At 43.4% G+C, this 16,614-nt stretch overlaps 1 protein-coding gene across 2 annotated transcripts in view; it reads right to left on the bottom strand.

Moving 5' to 3' along the window:
- Positions 1–1,959: 1,959 nt before the first annotated feature.
- The window catches only part of Sort1 (sortilin 1), an 86,633-nt gene continuing 71,978 nt past the window's right edge, over positions 1,960–16,614 (bottom strand). For both annotated transcript variants that reach the window (XM_076863113.1, XM_076863114.1), the window contains exons 15-20: positions 14,674–14,863; positions 10,883–10,999; positions 8,947–9,055; positions 7,129–7,235; positions 6,531–6,645; positions 1,960–6,327 (exon numbers count right to left, since the gene is read on the bottom strand). In XM_076863113.1, coding sequence (XP_076719228.1) covers positions 6,313–6,327; positions 6,531–6,645; positions 7,129–7,235; positions 8,947–9,055; positions 10,883–10,999; positions 14,674–14,863 — 653 coding nt within the window. In that variant the 3' untranslated portion in view covers positions 1,960–6,312. The remainder of the gene's footprint in view (positions 6,328–6,530; positions 6,646–7,128; positions 7,236–8,946; positions 9,056–10,882; positions 11,000–14,673; positions 14,864–16,614) is intronic.

Genomic DNA, 16,614 nt, shown 5'->3' with positions numbered 1-16,614 from the left:
GGTCAGGCCAGTATTTTCTCCCTTTGAGAGTGTCAGTGGCTCCCTCCCTATGAGATAGAGCACAAATGAAGTGAGAGGCAGCAGGGCAGAGGGAGGAGAGCTCCTGGAGGAAGGGAGGTGTGACTTCTGGCTGTACCACTCTGTCACCAGCTGGTGGCTCAGAGCTGCAGGCCTATGAAACAAGAGTTGCTGATGCCATGATCATATTGAGGACAAAATGACAAAATGCAGGAAAGTGGGCGCCCGTGATAGGTGTGGGTGATGCATTAAAGGCCCTGCCTGGTTTCTGGGCTCACCCACCTGCAGTTTTACATGTTGTATGTTCCATTCAGAATATCTGGTTTTCGATCATGTTCCTGCTTTCCTATCTCCAGAAGACAGCGTTCCGTTTGTATTTAAAAACAAACAAACAAAAAACATTTTTAGAGTGGTTTTAGGATCATAGCAAAGTTGAGTGAAAGTACAGAGTTCCCTTGTATCCCTCCCTTACCCCTATATTTTTTCCATGGGGAGAAAAATCATTGTGGTTGACTGAATAGGCTCCTTATTCATTTTAGCCTCCAACTAGGGGGCACCTGGTAGGATCCCAGGAACTCTTACCATCTTGGGGTGACAGGAGCCCAGTTTCTTTGAACTCTGGATAGTCTGTGGTTCAGAACAACCTATAGATGTGCTTTGGTGTCAGGAATCTGTTCATCAGGGGCTGGGATGGCTGAAGAGGGCAGCTGTGGAGGTTGACCTCTGGGTCTGGTTTGGTTGGGAAAAGGTTAGACTTGTGTCATGTCAGAGAAGGTCTGAAGGTCTCTGACCTTTTTCTCATCCAACCCAGCACAGACCCCTAGAAACTGTAATATCCCAAACCAGGGAACCCACTTTTTATACCTCACTCAACCACATTTTTGTGAGGAAGCTGGAACCACTTTCAGTCCTAACCTTTTGTAGCAATGAAGGTGTAAAGAATCAAATTTAAACTGCAGATTCCTGGGCTGGGGATGTAGCTCAGAGGTACAGTGCTTGCCTTGCATGCATAAGGCCCTGGGTTTAATCCTCATTATTGCAAAGATAAAATAAAATGCAGATTCCTTAGGTCTGTCCAGTAGAAATTCTTATCAGTCTGGGTAGAATCCAGGAATCTGCATTAAAAAAACAAAAACAGAAAACAAAACAAACAAAAACAAAAACAAAACAAAACAAAAACACATTTTGGTCCAGTCTTAGCTCATTATGGTAGGATTCCTTAATCTATTCCAGATAATCTCATGAGATAGAACTCTCACCAGAGGGTGGTCCCTTCAAGCACAGGGCTTTGCCGTGTCATCTCTAGACCAAGATGCTGGAGCAGTAATGGAAACACTGCTCTGGAATGGCAGGGTGGATGGCTAAGGGCTCAAGGTGAGCGGCAGGAACCCTCCTACAGGCAACATTTGCAAGACTGGGAGTCAGAGTAGCAAGTGAAACCTAAGGGGGGACCAAAAGCTATCAAAGTTCAACTTCCAGTGTTGTCATTTGTCAACTCTGCTACAAGGGAACAGAAGTTGGGAGATGTGTTGCTGTGTCCAGAAGCAAAGGAAACTAGAGAAGGTGTGTGGGTGGATCTGCCAGATTTCCTGAAGGTGAGAACAAGAGCGTTGGTCTCACAAACTCTGTAGGAGGTGGATCTTTTCGAGCATGAAAAACAAGAAAATGAAGGACAAGAAAGTTGGATAATTTTTAGCAGAAACAACTCACTTTTGGGGGGACTCGTTTTCCCTATAAAGTATCTAATACCTTTCATAAATGCACAGTCCTAGCTCTTAATTTTTTTTTCTGGTAGCTGGAGTTCGGTTCTCAAAGCTAGAAAACTGGAAAAGCTATCCTATTAACAAACCATAGTTTAGTCATCTCAGTAGGTCAGGTAACAAAGTCCAGTCTGTTTTATTTCTAACCCAAATATTGCAAATATACATAAAATTACCAGTACAAAGTTAAACACATCCAGATTTATTTACACAATGATAAAGAAATTTCAGTTTTATTTCCATTTTGTGGAATTGCATTATAGGGTCTGGCTTTGCTGTGTAACTGACATGGGTCATTGAAACTTGATTATTCCACCTCACATGCAATTTTCTGTCCCAAAGGAACAGAAAACTTGGGTTTTTCAGCACACATGCAGTAATGATCTTAATACTGCTATACACTTTCATAGGATGGCATGGGAAGGGACCACATGCTCAGAAAGGGAACAAGAGACCAGAGAGGGATGAACAGGCACATGGGGACCCTGAGCATTTCTGTGCATGAGGATAAGGAGAGAATGACCCAAACCCTCCTCCCTGGAGGCTCCAACACAGGAGGTGAGCAGAACCACCAGGGGACATAAAGTCACTTGACCACAATTGAGGGCATGCGGAAGATGAGAACTGCATTAAAGATTTGGGGCATATCAATAAATCATTAACATGTACACTATACAGTTTATACATGTATATATGTACACACACATATATATATATAAAGGTACAGGTTAGTTTATGTTATTCCATATAAACAAGGACGCTTGAGAATGTACTGGTGTGAAAAAAATGCATACAGCAAATTATTGAAGACAATTTCAAATTAATGCTCTAGTTCTTATTGTTATGCAACATAACCGAGAAATCTACATGCTCCTGCTATTTCAATTATCCCTCATGAGGGCAGGGCCTGGGCTCTGCAAGGGCAGGATGATGCTCCAGGAGCTGCCTGCACTAGGCAAAATAATGGCAGATGGAACAGAAAGTCTGGCACCTGCGGACTCTGGCCCTCCCTGTCGCTACCTCATATGGCAAATCTCAAACTTTGGTTTGTTCAAAGGACAGTTAAGTCCATGTTAACTTTCCTCCTGGAAGAAAGGTGGTAGAAAGCTGAAAAGTTGCATTCCTTCCTATTTTAACAGTTCCAAGTACCCTGGCTTAACATGGAGATGAGAGGGCTGTGCTGACAAGGAGCTGGCGAGGTTTTAGCCTTGTGTAGAGGGCAGGGCCCTGCAGAGTGCTCCTAAAGAAAAGAGAGGCATGCTCTATCAGGCTAGCTTGCCTAGGAAATAATCAAGTGCCTGAAGCCTGTTACCCTGGGACTAGTGTGGATGGCCCTTTGCCCCTCTCTACATCCTGGTGTCTTGACACAGGTTATGCGATGTTTACAGGCCCAGTGCAGGAGACGGAGGGATGCACTGATCCCTGATGCTAACCTGTCAGGGATGAAAGCCCATCTGGGGGCATGCAGAGACCCACAGGAAAACCTAAGTAAGAGAAAGTCTATTCAGCGGCAGGCAGCAACCACAGAGTTCAGTTATAGGGACTCAGCTGTAGTTCCTGAGCCCACCCTTCAGCAGCCAAACTCTTCAAAGGCTTCTACTCTTCTGAGTAGTGTCCCTGATCAATTCACAGCTTAGGCATATTCAGTCCTGGTCTCTGGTCTTGGTAAAAACCAAAAGTTCCCTACATCTTAAGTAGGAAGGACATCGAGTTTTGGATTTAAGAGCTCAGATGACTTAAGACTGTCTGACATGTCCAACCTACCTAACAATGCTAGATTCTACTGTTCAAGCCTCCAGAAATAATTTCTTCTGCTACCATCAAGCCTAGGAGTTTATACAACAATATGCTAGGTTTTACCTTCAAGTAAAGGACGATGCTCCTAACCTGAGTAGGACAAATTAGCGTTTTTGTTTTTTAATTTTAGAAGCTATAATGGATTTAGACTGTTTTACTTTCTGGCCGAGGGCACATACTTGTGACTGAGTGGGCTGACACCGAAAGTGAACTGGCCAAAAAAGGCCAGGCTTGCAGACGGTCCTCTAGCCAACAGAGCCAGCCAGGCAGGGGTGGAAGCAGCAGGCAGGAGAAGGGGGCCTTCCACGAGACTCACTTCTGTTTTCCTCAGTAGTGACCCTTCACTAGAGGAGGGGTCTTTCCTGACACACATTCATGATTACCATTACTTTTGTTTCCAGCCATAAAAAAACAGGAGAATAAACTTTTCTGTTTCCCCAAAAGAAAATAAAAAGGTGCTAAGTAATGCTCTGAAAGAAATGACAATGATCCCTGTCCTCTAGAACAGCAAGTAATCTATAAGAAAGAAGCCCGTGTCAAGCACTCAGAACCTGCCAGCGTTGATGATACTCCAGAGTTCTGAAGACAACCCACCAGCGCTGCTCCTCACGCACAGGGACCCTGAACAACAGACTCAAGTTTGCTTCCTTGCTCCACCACAAGAATGTGTGTGTGTGTGTGGTGCTCTGAAAATCGCCAAATTCTACAGAAATCCCAGGTATTATAAGCAAAGAACCTTAATGTTATCTGTTCAGAGAAGAATATCAACTTTCCTACATCTTAAAACTAATATGAGGATTATTGTGTATTGGCACACCTACCCCCATCTATCTGGGTAAATGCTGGGAGAAAGGGCATGTGGTGTTAATAGGTGTTTTCTGGGCCCTGAATTCACTTTGAGCAGGAGTTGAGGGTGGGACAGAGGCTGACACTTTCATCATTTTTGAGCTGGTGATCTTTGGAATCATTTTAAAATTTAAAACCACGCAAAATGAAAGAATTATAAAATGAACAAATTCTAGCCCTCACAAATATTAATTCTTCAAAAAAAAAAAAAAAAAAAAAAACAAAAAAAAAACTGCCCTAACTTCACTTTCTAGTTGAAACTCCCTGACTCATGTAATTTTACTGCAATTTCAAAGTCTCAAAATTTTCTATCCACTCCCTCCTCCTCTGTCCTTGCTGCTGTTCATCCATTCTGAAGAGGAAAGAACTTAGCCATCTGCTCTCACATTCTGACAAAAGTTAATTTGGCACATTTACTTTTTACTGTCTTTCTAGCCACAAAATGAACTAGCAGCAAAATGGCATCTTACTAAAGAATGTCCCAATCATAATTATCAGGAGAAACTGTGACCAGCACAACAGGTATGATAAGACCAAAGACTGACCACACTATATTACTGCATAGCAAATATCCAAGCTGTGTTAAAACTAATTATTCCAGCTTTCCATTACTATCTGGCCACCCCCAAATCCACCCAACTGCATTCTAAAATTTGTTTAATTTGGGAAAATGTCAAATGGAAAACTTCCTTAAATTTAAAATATGATCCCAAAGTATCCAGACTGGAAGTGTGTTTTTGATTGGTTCAGCCAAAAGTTTCATGCCAACAAATGACTTGGCAAAGCTGGGGAAAGGGGTGAGAAGGAGGGCCTGGTCAGAAAATTCTGATTTTAAAAAAAAAGTCTATAAATCTGAAGACAACTCTTGTTCTGGCTCCACGTACAATAGCAATCAAGGAGGAGGCGGATGAGCAGCCACTGTAATGTTCACCAACGAGCCAACACACCAGGAGCAAAGGGAAGACCGAGGGCCAGTCCTTAGCGCTGCACAATGTGCTCACTGACCAACTTCAGCCGAGAGATGATTGAGCCTGGGCACACTTCCAGGCCATGCCTGCACCCTGTCCTTGAGCAAGTCCACTGGCACACACACAAAGCACAGCTTGAACAACCTCAGAAGCAGCCAGTTTTTCGCCTTTAATAGGTGCTAAATCTAGTCAATTCTCTGTTGCTCCCTTCTTCCTGCCCCAAGTTAAAAATATTGCCCTGTAAGTTTTCCTGATTTAGTGTCTTGGAAGCACATGGTTTAGTTAGTTGCCAAAGGGCAATTAACAAGGGTATTGCCTAATTAAACAGGGGAAAAGAAAAATCACTGTGGTCTACGGTCCCTGGAGATGGGGAGAAGCAGCATCGGGCTCTGTGTGAGGAGCTGGTGTGCAATGTTCTTGGGGCCAAGCTGTCCCCAAATGGAGAAAAGCGGCTAGGCTGTGTGCTGTCACTGCAGTGGTTTCCTGCTGCACAGCTGCTCCACGTGGCCAGCAGAGCCCAGGGACAGCACTGGGTACGTTGATGCTGAAGTAGGCAGATGCCCTGGGCTGGGCCCCACGCAGAACATGCAAGAGTGGAGTTAGTGAAATAGTCCCTTCAAATTCCATTTCGTTTCCCTTAAAAATAAAACAAAACCCCAAAGCCCATACTTTAAAAAAAGACAGAACTTGAAATGACGTTAAAGAATTTAAATCCCCCTCCCCTCAGAGCCAATTGTACTCAGGGTTCCCCACCCCCACCCTGCATTTCCTTAGTGAAGGTCCTTTTGGCTTTGATGGAAGCAGCAGAAACAGAGCTGGGTCCCTCGCAGTGGGAAATTTATTTCCCCCAAGTTGGAGCCACAGGGAGTGTAAGAGGTACTGTGGTTCCACTATTCATGCTTGGTCCCAGCTCCTTTGAACAGCTATTCCAGGAGATCCTGAAAAAGAAGTCATATTATTGACAGATTACTGACAGATTAAAAAGTTTCTATTCTGAAGGCAATTATCCAGTTTCTGGGTTGGCTGAATCCTACAGTCATTAAGGTGCTGCTCCTACTAATACCCTCTTTTGCCCAAATGGTAGACTGGTCATGAGTAGATGAATCATTTTAGGCAATTCCTCAAGAAGAAATGGCCTCACCTCATCTGAGTCGTCATGATAACCACTTTTATTAGCATGAGAGGTTGTGTCCAAAGCATCCACACCATCAGCCTCTGCGTGCTGCTGTAGCACTGAGTACCTGTGCACAAGGAACCTGTGGGTGGAAACCTTTGTTAGTCTCACGTGGGGAGCAGCGGTGCTCTTCTTATAGGACTGTGGATTTTTCCAGTTTTGTACACTCATGGAGTGAGCTGCACATATAGGCAGCACAGCCCTCTGGTGACACATGGGAGATATGAGAAGATTTAGGCCTTTTTTTTTTTGGTACCAGGGATTAAACCCAGGGGCACTTAACCACTGAGCCACATCCCCAGCTCTTTTTATATTTTGAGACAGGGTCTCATCAAGTTGCTTAGACCAGTGCCAAAAGGATGGCTTTGAACTCATGATCCTTCTGCGTCAGCTTCCAGAGCCACTGGGATTACAGGCCTGTGCCACTGCACCTGGTTTAGGCCTAATTTTTTTAGGAACATCATTTCCACTACCAACTTTTTGCCAAAGGCAGACCCAACCATACATGCTGGGTTGAATTTCTGATTTGGATTCAGTACCTCTGGCCTACTTCTGTGTTCCTTACCTTCCACCACACACATATTTCTTCACAATGAGCACTCCTGCTACGACTGTGACCAGCATCAATCCCACGATGGCCAAGATAATTGGAACAGAATTTGACTTGGAATTCTTGATAAATCAAAACACAAACACAAAGGCTTTTAGGCATGCATATTCTACATACTCTAGGACTGTATTTGAAGAGGTTGTTGTTCCCTGTTTCTCTGAGAATGATCTACAGTCCAAGGAACTTATTTTTTTATTATTATTTTTTAGTTGTAGTTGGACACAATACCTTTATTTTATTCATTTTTATGTGGTGCTGAGGATCGAACCCAGGGCCCTGCATATGCTAGGCGAGTGCTCTACTGCTGGGCCACAACCTAGCACCCCAAGGTACTTATTGATGGTACTTTTCCAACCCCCACAATGAACCATCTCAGTGTTACCAGGAGAGCATCAGAGCTGGCAGAGGGGAGTCTGAGCCCCACTGCCTGGAAGCTGCAAAGGTAGGGCGTCAATGCTGGCAACTGCCTAGATTGAATACAGTAATTGTGAGTGTTCTACATTCTTGGTTTGCAAGTCTTTCAGCTTAAGGGTGGATGGAGCAGGAAAGGGAGACTGTGATAGTAGTGGGCTGAACGAATCTAGAACAGGGCTATCATGGGGAGGAAGCTATGTCAATGCTATCCAGGCAGTTCATTCCATGACACCAAGATTTATGTTTCTATTCAATTTTTGTGTTTACAAATATGCCTTATCATATCATTGTTTGAGTGTAACCTACCTGCTTCTGGGTGGGAGATAGGAAGTGTATGTTTTCAATTTATCCAAGAGGAGGTGGAGCTGGATTCTGGGACAAGCTGTGTCCCTATGGGCGGGAGTCCTGTGCAATCACACGCACAAACACTCTGAGGACTGCCACCAGGAGTCCAGGACAGGGACTCAGAAGAACTTGCCCCCTTGCAAATACACACACCAACACACTCTTCTCCAGTTGCCTTCTTAATCCCACCCTTGTTGGTCTCTTGCAGTGGAATAGCAGAAAGGAGGTGACTATAGATTGTCTGGCTCAACCTTTCATATTTCAGATGAGGAAGCAGATCCCAAAGTTTATCTCCCCAAGTCACACAGCTGGTCCACAGCTTATTTATCAAGAGCTTTCTTCTTCACAATATCTCCAAATCCCAACCAGATAGTTCAGTACCACAATTTGTAATCAGCCTCCAAATTTGCATCTAAAGCAAAACTAGCCCATTATGACTATGGTTCATTTTTTCATTCTGAATATTCTTGGTATGACTCAGCACAAAGACTCACTCTACCTATGGTCTAAAACTCTTCTCTGCATGTGTACAACTCCTGGTCATGGCCCTTATAACCAAGCTTCTTTTTTTAAAATTCATTTTTTAAATCTTTGATTAATATGTAATAATTGCTCTCTCTTAAAAAATTCTCTCTCTTAAAAATATGTAATAATTGTACATATTAACACAGTACAGTGTGATATTTCAACACATGCATACATTATAAACCAACAGCTATCCTTCTTGAGTTTTTTTCCTAAAAGACTTAGCTTCAGAAATTTCCACAACTCAATGCTTCTAAGACTTTTGCAACATTTTAGAACACCATTTTTCCCCAACAAAAGAGAGCTTTAGTGGAATGAATCATCACTGGGTTAAGGGGCCTGTCCTTCATCTTAACAGTTTGCCTGTGTACAGGGAAGTCTGGCAGGAAGTTTGGCCACATTGTGTCAGTAGCAAAATTCTTGATGCTATAACATTGACAGAACACAAAAATCCAGCTTGTACTAAAAACTCCCTCTATTTTAACATACCTGCTTTTTGGGACTCAGATAGTTGCTTGTGCACTTCTTTTTCAAGTCTTTTACTTCTCGAGCTGGATTCACCCCACCTTGGCATCTGTCTCCTGGAATTTTCCGGTACCTGAAAGGCAGAGATTGGTTCACAAGGCTTTCTGCTTGCTGGTGGCTGTGGTGCCTTCTGGTAAAGGCATATAGATATTGGCTGTGGCCCCTGGGCTAGGATGCTCTGCGTTCCTGCTGGAGTCAGGGGCACCAACCCAAGCTGAGGCTAGTACGATGGTAGCACTCAACTGACTCCTTCTGGTGCAGGCCTTTGTGACTCGCAAGCTATTAGTGTGCAGAGCCTCACATAAAACAAGCTTCTCAAAGTCCACCAGAATCTGCCTTCAGCGATGGCCATTACAGAGGTGGATTTGAACCCAAAATGACAAAATAGAAAGCAGAAACTATTTATAAGCCCTACTGCCAGTAATGAAGAATAAGAGATGCTCATCAACAGAATGTACTAATAACTCCGCCAAAGGAGGATCTCCTCATATGGCAGACAAAAATCAATGAAGCTAAAGATCTGCTAATAGGTCAAACTAAAAATTGAAGTATATGTATGATGAATTTTTAGTTCATATTAGTTTATGTATATGAGTTCCAGTTTTTTTATAATAAAATGCTTAAGAGATGCAAAGAAAGAAATTAGGGAGGGAGGAAGGAAAGGGAAGAAAGAAAAAAAGGTAGATAATGTTAATAGAAAATAAGGATATATTCCGGACTCTTGCCTATTTCCTATAAACAAGACTTTAAAAACTGCAGAAAAGTTTCTTATCCTTATGATGCTGAGAGAAACCCCAAGTAAACCCTCTAGCTTCATTTGTTCTTACTTGCTTTTAGGTTGACTTTAAAAATCATCAATTTTGGAGGTCATACAACTGGGCAATATATTATTAGTCCCCACTGGCTTTGCTAAAGACAACATAACGTATAGGTCGTGATAAGAGTTGTTTGGGTTACTTTTCAGGGACTTAAAGGCTGCTTTTGTTGAAGCCACATATTCTTCACTTGAGTCTCTTCAGGTGTCCGATAGGTGACATTTTGTATTTATTTTTTTTATATACAATTGAATGGATGATTTTTTGACATCAGAAAGCCAGAAACAGTCCTGAAACCATGCTACCACCACCATTTTCCATAGAACATGTGTCCTATGGAAGAGCTATGAAGATTGACTATAAATGCAGACCACTGCACCCCTAGTCACTTTTCCCCATGCCTTAAAACATCATGCTTCTTTATCCCATAAGTAGCCCTAAATCCTGTCCTCAGGGAGATGGATCTGAGACTTGTTCTCCAATCTCCACACTGGTGGCCATCTTGTGAATAAACTCTTTCTCTTACGCAAAACATGTTGTTCCATGATTGGCATACTGCATGGTGCAGTACAGGTCTGGCTTTGTAACGTGTTGTCCTTCAGGTCAGGGACAGGGATGTTCATGGGGATATTCTGTGCAGCTTCGGGGCTTGAGCAGACTAAGCATCTCTATCCCTTGCTGCTGGGGACATGTCTGTTCTTTCTACCTTAAGAATCCATGCCAAAGAACTATGACCCAGAGAATGCTCACTAACAAGTGGAGCAAAGATTGGGGGGGGGGTGTTGAAATTTATCAGAGGGCAGGCATAACAAGGCTCTTCTAGGGAATACTGTCCCAGATGATAGATATTTAAATTAAAATTAATCACAATGAAAAACTCAGCTCCTCAGCTGCACTAGTGTCGACAGCCCACATGGCTAGGGTTCCCACAGCTCACAGAACATTTCTATCATCACATTAAGTTCTACCAGGCAGTGCTTTCATGAATGCTGGGAATACTACTTGGGTCTGTGTGGAGAGAAGCAGTTGTCACTCAGATCAATGATGATTCTTTTGCCACCGTGAGGGAGGAAAGGCCATCTCACCCATTAGTCGTCAGGTGCTCTTCTCTCCCGTACAGACAAAACTCTAGGTCATGCCCCTTCAGCTCTGGCTGTTCCACACACTTTGAGTCATTTTCTGGACGGAAGTAGCCAAAATCACTGCAAAAGTCAACAGATAAGGTAGCTTTCAAAGTCGCTGAAAAACAATAGCAATGGAGATTTTATGTGGGACAGTGGATGGCTAATATTCCAGTCAGGAACATTCCAGACTAGAAGTTATCAGCAGCTCAGGAAGGTCTGCCCCAGCTCTCTCTGGCCCATGGTATGGTTTGGATTTTATCACATGGTCCCCATATGGCCCATGTATTAAAGGCTTGGTCCCTGCTGTGGCACTATTGGGAGGTGGTGAAACCTGTAAGAGGTAGGGTCTAGTGGAAGTCTTTAGGTCACCAGGGATCCCAGTTCCTTCTCCCTCCTCTCTCTTTTACTTCTTGGCCACGGTGAGCAGTTTTGCTGTGCCATGCACTTCTACCATGAAGTGCTGCATTGCCACAGGCTCAAAACAGTGGGGCCAACTTACCATGGACTTTGTACACCCTTTTTCACTAAGTTGATCATCTCAGGTATTTGTTATAGTGATGGGGCTGACTAACTCAGTCCACTAATCCCCAAGACTGGGGGTCCTGCAGACAGCTCGAGTACAGGGAAGAGACTGAGCAGCAGGCAGTGGGGTAGGGACCCACACCACTAAGACCACTAAGACCAAGATGACAAAGAGGAGGCCACAAAAGTAGCATCAGATCTAAATGCAGGATCATTCAGCAATTCTTTTTTCCTTCAATCATCATTACATAGTGCCCTTGGGGATATATGTCAAGTTTTTCCTGTCTTCCCTCTTAGCTTCTTCAATCGTCCTTGCCTTCAACATCATCACCCACTTCTTACCTTCATTCCATCCCATCTCCTTCCAGTGCCTTTCATCTGCTCCCATTTCTCTGTTTCTTCTAAAGAAATAATGTCCTGCCTATTCCCCACAGCTGACCCTCCATGAGCGTCCTTGTTCTTGGTCCCACTCTTTCTATACACACTGGGCCCTTCCTTCATAGACAGTATAAGAGAGGACAATCTTTCTCACTCAAATGGTGACTTCTCCTTAGTCTAAATATGTCTCTACTCTAGAATTTACTTCCTTAACCTTATCGCCTTTACTAGTTCAGTTTATAAAAAGAATATTTTCAGTTGGCCATATTTTATTAATTTACTTTTTATTCCATGCATCTTGGTCTCAACACTCTCTGCGACCTTGAAAATGAAAATCTGAGGCTCCCCCAAGGCCTGCTAGCCATCCAACCCAGCAGAGCCCTCTCTGGTGTCATTCACTTTGGCCACCTGTCCTGTGGCATCCAACTCACCATGTGCCCCTACCTACCATGACACCACTGCTTCCTCTTCTGTATTCCTAACCCAGAAACACAGGCTTTTTCAAGGTTCTATACTTCATTCTTTTATTCTGTGTCTGTTTTTCCTCAGTGACCATAACTATTTTTGGCTACTACTAAACTTCCAGGTTTTCCTACTCTCTTGGCTCTAATTTTACATTTCCAAGTGCCTGTTAGATATTGCCACTGAAATGTACTCCTGAACCCCAAAGGAATAATACGGTCAAAACATAGCATGCCTTCTCCTCTGCCAGCACCCTCTTGTCACTTCACCACACTACCTTCCTTCCCACCATTTAAGTGGAAAATCTGGTCTAAACGTTCTCCACCTGGCCCCTTCTTACTTATCATGCTTGCTCTGACTTCCTCTCCCAGTCAGAGGGGGCACTACCATGCAGCACACCACTCCTTGGTCTAGCTGTTGGGTGTCTATGCTTACAGCAGTCCAGGGCTTTACCGACCACTTTCTTACCAGATGTGCATAGTTAAATCCTACCATTTGTCAGTGCTCAGCTCAAATGCCACCTCCTCAATAAAGCCTTCGGTGACCCATCTCCTTCCAGTTCCAGATGGTGTCTTCTCTCCCTTATTTACACCCTCTTAGCATTTACTACTTTCTGATTTGTGCCATGATTATGTACATCTTACCAGGAAACTGTATACAAGCCCTTCCATTAGCACTTTGTGTTGCCCTGCCCACAGCAGGCACTGAATGACTATTTAGGGAATATACAGATGCTGCTTGTACTTCAAGTGTTATCTGAAGAGTATTTAGGGGACAAGGCAGGGACAAAAGATGCAAAAACATGCCACCCTTCTTAATAGCAGGGGGAGATCTCAGGTAAGAATTTTAGGTAATCAACCCAAAATTTTAGGGAAACTATCCTCACTCATGCGTGGTCCAAGGTGTGGGCACTAAAGCTGTGATGCTGGCTTCGTGTCTCACTTCTCAGGGCCAGTCAGGCACAACCTCTCATGAGATCAGTGCTGATTACAGTTAGTGCTTAATGTTAGCTGCTATCATTACCACTATATTACTATCAAATACAACATGCTCTCAAGGAGTTTGAGTTTGTTGATGGAACCAAGCCTATAAAGCATTGTTAAAGATGGTAAGTGCTAGAATGCAGGTACTGCAGATGTCAAGATCAGGGAAAACTGGGAGAGGCTTTAAAGTGGTGCTATCTAAGTTACTTAAAAGCCAAGGAGGAACTCCCTTGGTGTGGGTCAACAGGGGAATGTGGACAGACTATTCAGGCAGAGAAGGCACCAAGCACAACTACATGGAACACTGCAGAATCATGGCAGATTTGGAAAACAGCAGCAGCTCAGGGAAAGGGCCTGGCATATGTGGAGTCAAAGATGGGACACAGCTTCCAGAGTCTCACAGGTCGGTCCCATTCCGACTCCACAACAAACTCTAGCCTGACTGCAACTCCAGAAGTGATCTGAGTGATGCTTTTCCTGTGGAAATGGAGACGGGAGGGCCCTTGACCATTCCACATTCAGATGTGAACCAGGGGAGGAGCTGTGTGGAGTCAGACCTGTATTTCCCTCAAACCTGCATTTTGTGGTTACCTGCGGTTCAACGGAAGACAGTGGGGGAGAAGGAGGACACGCCTGCTTCCTTGCCTTTGATCCAAGATCTTTAGGATCCATTTTTACCTCCTGTCAGCATCTACAGTTGTAAGCAAGTTCCACTAGATTATTACCTGTGAGGTGAAGCTATTCCTCCTTTGGGCCCTGGTTTACCTCTTTTAAACTACACAGGAACTCCTTGCCTTTTTATGAAAGCAACTAATCTTATGCCAGCCAGGTAACTAATTCTTTCACCCGGACAGTCCTGAATTCTAGGAAGTCCACCTTGATGGCCTCTAAACCTCAATGGGACATAAGGACCATGAACATATTGATGTTGCCTCTAGTCTCTCAGAACCAAAAAACATCTGTCTTTAGTCTTGCACGGATGCAAAACCTAGTGCCCTACCTGCTGCACTCAAACCGTCAGGCTGCTCTTTAAAGTCCAATTCCTCTTTGCTCCTGTACCACTTTTCTTGGTGTTTCTCTTGCCATTTTCTATACATTGTTTTGTTTTGTTTTATTCTCTTCCTTTTTATATAACTTTTCTTCTTCCCACCAAAGCCAAGTTGGGAATTCTGGGGTGCTTGCTGGTTCTGCCCAATGATTAACTGTCCAGTATGATTATATTATCTGTCCAATTATTATCAAGTTTGGTTCCCTCTCTCTGTGCCTCAATTTCCTTGATAAGAAGCAGCAGTTCTCCACTCTTGGGGAAAAAAGATTTCAGTATTTTTTAGCCCTATAAGACAACTGTCTTTCACCTCCTCCTATATGGGACAGGGGCTGACAGAGGGATCTGAGGAGTGCTGATACCAGAGGAAGTCCTCCAAGGAACAGGGACAGATGGACGGCTGCTTGGTTACAACATAGTCTCGACCATTCTGACAGACAGACGACTTGCGCAGCCGTAGGTACTGTTCCTTATAGCCCAAAATGCAGCCATCTTCATAATCCTCAGGGTCTGTGGAGTGTGCCAGCCATATGGTATAGTCCTTCTCTTCACCTAAAGGACAGACAGATGGTTCAGGAAGCTGCATTGCACAAGGTCACCAATGGGAGGCAGCTGCCAGGCTATGGGAAGAATGAGGGAGGGAAGGCAGGAATGTCTGCCTCAATTTATTGCTCCAATTAGGAATTACAAACAAAAAGTTACATTAGTCTACAGCCTACTAGCAATTGCATTCTTGCATGCCAAAAGAGGATTCTTTCCATCTCATCATCCTTTCAAGAATTAGGAAAAACCTTATTTGTTTTGAAGTGGGAAGCTGGACAAGGGAGCTCTAGAGTTCCTTCCAAACTAAGAGGCTGCTGTCTATCTTGCTCACCTATGCCCTCAGTCTGCAGGAGCTGTCAGAAGTGAGTAACCAGATGTTTTTCACTCCTGGCACTCTGCTCAGAATAAAATACTGAACAGCCTAAAGCACAGGTTTGATTTTACCAAATTAGTTTGCTTTGAACAGAAAGGAAAATAGCCTCTTTCTAGACTTCTATCTCCAGATGATTGGCTCTCAGATGAGGACTGCTGACAGCAATATTTCTGGCTCAGTATTTCATATCATCCACTCCTGGAAAACGACTCTAAGGCTGCAACCTAAAGACTGTGGATTAAGTTTTTATCCTTCAGGATATGAAGACCAGGATGGAGTCTGTTAGAGAGCAGGTGCTTAACAAATCTCTTAATGACGCTAAACTTTAGGGATAACCGTTTGGATCACCTGCTACGGAGAAAACTACTAAGCCAGCTCTTTTACAGTCTCTTTAATGAATTTAGATGACAATGGCCCTCAGGGTTTAAATCACATTTAAACACCTTGTAGAAAAGTTAAGTAGGGCTGGGTTTGTGGCTCAGGGGTGGAGCACTTGCCTGGCATGTGTAAGACACTGGGTTCAATCCTCAGCAGCACATAACAAACAAATAATAAATTATTGTGTCCATCTAAAACTAAAAACATACTTCAAAAACAAAGTAAAGTCCAAACCAAGAGCTCTGCTTCCTTAGAAGTCATCGAATTAAATAACAATCTGAAGAAATGGACTTATAAACCAGTCTAATAGGACCAAAATTCAACTAGAAGGTTTTGAAAATTTAAGTCTTTGATAGTGTTACACCAGCGTGTGACTACAGGTTGCCTTTCCTCTAGTGTTTTCTTTTATCTTTCATATTTCTTATCATAGCTTGGGTTTGGCATCTTTGGCACTGGGTCTAGGTCTATTTGTGACACTTTGGGAACAATGTACACTTCATTTTGTCAATCTTTTTCTGAAATCATTTTCTGGGCCTCACCATGTCTTCTAGTACAGAATGCTGAATAGGTCAGTGTGGGCTTCACACTTGCCTACTGGCCATTCCAGTACCTCACCTGACATTTGAGCCAAAGGTCGTTGCATGAAAACTCTCACTTCAACATCTTGAGAAGTGACACCACCAATTACTCTTGCAAACATTTTCCTCTAAGATTTTCTCTTTATAGTCCTACTGCATTTGACTAATCAAGGGTGAAAACCCCTGAAATGTCAATGAAATAATATTTGTCACAGGGCTGGGGATGTGGCTCAAGCAGTAGCGCGCTCGCCTGGCATTCGTGTGGCCCAGGTTCGATCCTCAGCACCACATACAAACAAAGATGTTGTCCGCCGAAAAGTAAAAAAAAAAAAAATAAATATTAAAATTCTCTCTCTCTTTCTCTCACACTCTCTCTTTAAAAAAAAAAAAAATGTCACACACACGCATGTACTATTCTTATAAGCCAGAAA

The sequence above is a fragment of the Callospermophilus lateralis genome, chromosome 7 (assembly GCF_048772815.1).
Source record: "Callospermophilus lateralis isolate mCalLat2 chromosome 7, mCalLat2.hap1, whole genome shotgun sequence".
Lineage (NCBI taxonomy): Eukaryota > Metazoa > Chordata > Mammalia > Rodentia > Sciuridae > Callospermophilus > Callospermophilus lateralis.
This window is presented reverse-complemented; position numbering and strand designations above follow the sequence as displayed.